General features: G+C 66.2%; 1 protein-coding gene across 1 annotated transcript; it reads left to right on the top strand.

Annotated features, from left to right (window-relative positions):
- The first annotated feature begins 46 nt into the window (after positions 1 to 46).
- LOC127750191 (uncharacterized) lies at positions 47 to 2,396 on the top strand. The gene is made up of 2 exons (XM_052271087.1): positions 47 to 324; positions 1,568 to 2,396. Exons 1-2 carry the CDS (start codon positions 175 to 177, stop codon positions 2,090 to 2,092), a joined length of 675 nt encoding a protein of 224 aa, XP_052127047.1. The 5' UTR covers positions 47 to 174; the 3' UTR covers positions 2,093 to 2,396.
- The last annotated feature ends 394 nt before the right edge of the window (positions 2,397 to 2,790 follow it).

Below are 2,790 nucleotides of genomic sequence, written 5' to 3'. Positions count from 1 at the left end.
CGCACCCACCCACCGCCGCAGCTCGCCAGTGTATGTATCTCAAGGAGCCGACCTGTGCCGTCCTGTCCACAGGGGTGCGTGCAGTGCCATGCCCGCAGTCTGCTGACACCGGCCCCACGTTACATCTCTACCCGCACCACCGCCCCCACACCGCCGCCGCCCGCCACCACCAGGATGCCGGCGACGCGTCCTCAGCTGGCCGCCGTGCTGGCCGCCGTGATGTCGGTGCTCCTGCTCGGGGCGCATCCCACCCTGGGCGCCGCCCTGGACCAGGGGGAGCCCACGACGCTGCCGCCCTCCTCCACGGACTCCGCGACGAACCTGGTGAGTAGTATGGAGCCCGAAGCACCCCCGCTGTCCCTCCCGGGGGCGCCCCGGGGGGCGTGCGTACCAGTGGTGCGTACACGCGCCTTCGTTAATCGCTTGCGCAAGATTACACCACAATGAGACTTTTGCCCAAACCTATAACCGCCGCGAGCGGCGCCAGTCTCTGAGTCACCGCGAGCGCGCGCCATATCGCCGCGCTTCCCATACGCTTGCACCACGAGTGTACACAGCAGGAGGACCTCGCGTTGCCCTGGAGTGCGGAAGTAGCGTACAACCGGCGAGCAGGGCGAACGGGGCCGCTTTATGTATCATCCTGCAGGGGAGAGAGCGCGCGCGTCAGCCCGGCGGGTAGGCAACCGGGTGGGCGGGCCGCCCGCCGCACTCGCGTGCTCGGCGTGGCTGCCCGCCCGGCAGGCTGCCTCGGAGCGCAGCGCCGCGCCCCTCTCAGAAGTGCAGCAGACGTTCACGTCACACACGTATGTGTCAGATAATGACAGGAGCTGCGTCTTTTTCCGACGGTGACGCCTCGCTGCTCGTGAGTCACTCCGGGAGGCGCCGGGCAAAGAGTGACCGTCGGGTTATTGCAAATCCACGGGGAATCAAGTTTTTCGTAACGTCAAACGCCACACTCCTTATTAATTCATGAATAATGGTCGCGCATAGTATGTCGACGCGGAAGCCGCAATAATTGTAGTTTATTGCAAATTCAATGAGCAGAAAAGTAAACGCTTTCCACGCAAGCAGCCCTGCCTCCAGAAGGTCCCGCGGGACGCGCGCGCCGCCGGGCCACGGCGTGACGTAGGCGGGGCTTGTTTACTCCGTTTATCATAAAATAAACCCCCCGCCGAGGCCCCGGCCCGAGGCCCCGGCCGCGTACGCGCCTGTTTGCCGAGGCCGTAACGCACACCGGAGCAGGCCGCGGCGGCGCGCGCGTAGCGCCGCAGGGACGCGCCTGATAAGCTTAATAAACCAGTACAGTCCAAGAAGCCCTGGTCCAAGTGCGGGGGAGGGGGGGGGGGTAAGCCGCGGGGGCCCAAGCGCATTCCAGGCCGCAGCGGCCGCCGCCGCCGCCGCCAGGCCCAGCAGGCGCGGACCGCCGCGGGTCCTAACGGTTCGCGACCCCAACGCGATCGGCGAACACCTGGGCGGGGCGCAGCGCGGCGCGGCGCGGCGAGCCCATACGCCCCGCGACGGTCACCGTGCCGTGTGCGCGAGCGCCAATGGTTTTATCTTGTTGCAGACCGAGAGCTGTCAGGCGGAGCAGTCCCGGTGCGAGACCGACCTCGCGCTCCAGGCGGGCCGCGTCGGGCCGGGCCCCGTGTCCGGGGGGCGGCCCGGACGGCCCGTGTGCGGCTCGGACAACACCACCTACGACAACGACTGCCACCTCAAGCGCGTGCAGTGCGAGGGCCGCAGCGTGGAGAAGTCGCACCCCGGCAAGTGCAAGGGTGAGTCCACCACGCGCACACACAGCGGCATCCAGGATCAGCACGGGCGGTCGCAGCCCGCAGTCGCGCTCCGCCTGGGCCGGCCGGCAAGCTGGCCCCAAGAATTCGGTGCTTTGCGCGGACTTGGGACGATTTTATGGGTCGTCTGTCACTCAGCAACGCCTCACATGTTGGGCGTAGCGTCCATGAAGCCACCTAGCTCGTATTTCACCCGAGGAGGCCCCTTCCCGGACGTGCTACGCCCCGCCACCTCTGTGACTGACTGCCGGACGCGGTGGAGGGTGGGCTGGGCCAGGGCGGGCTGCCGGTGGGCCTAGACTTGCCGTCACTGCACTCCGTCGCTTTGTCCAGCAAGTCCTCAAATACAGCGAAAAGGGGGTGTTCGTGCTCGACTCGGAAGCGATGATCCCTATCCCAGAAACAGAAACGTACGGATAAACTCGAGAAAGAATTATCTTCAAATCCCTCTGCTGGGCGTCATTCAGGTGTCATTGAAATGACCTCGAGGCGAAACTCTTGGAAAGCCCCACCTCGCGCGCGAGAGCCGGTGCGAAACGCGTCCCGGGGGCTGTGGCGGGCTTTGGCAGCGCTAGCCGGGGCGACTGGTGCCACGCTGTCTGGGACGGCTGGGATGGGTCGGACGAGGGGGAGGGGGCACGGGGATGGGTGGAGGGTTCCCCGCCCCGCCTGGGCCCGCCAAGACATGGGATGGGCAGGGAGCTGAGCAGGCTGCAGAGGTGGGGCGGGTGATGTACTGCGTTGGGCCCTGCCTCTGCCCCCCCCCCCTCCTCCTTCCCGACAACACCCTGAGGCGCGTACTATAGCATGGAGACAAGCGACGCTGATAATGCATTTTTGAATTTTACAGTGCACTCTTGCGTCATCGCACGACGAGCCCATCTCGCGATGGGTATCGGAGGTATGGTGACCAAGCCTCACGCTCGTTAGGAACGCCCTGGCGGGGAGGGGCGGGGCGGGGTGGGGCAGGGCCTTGTGCTGCACGTGCACGCCACCT

The sequence above is a fragment of the Frankliniella occidentalis genome, unplaced genomic scaffold (genome assembly GCF_000697945.3).
Source record: "Frankliniella occidentalis isolate FOCC.00 unplaced genomic scaffold, Focc_3.1 Scaffold149, whole genome shotgun sequence".
NCBI lineage: Eukaryota > Metazoa > Arthropoda > Insecta > Thysanoptera > Thripidae > Frankliniella > Frankliniella occidentalis.
The sequence above is the reverse complement of the archived record's forward strand: the minus strand, read 5'-3'. Positions and strand labels throughout refer to the sequence as shown.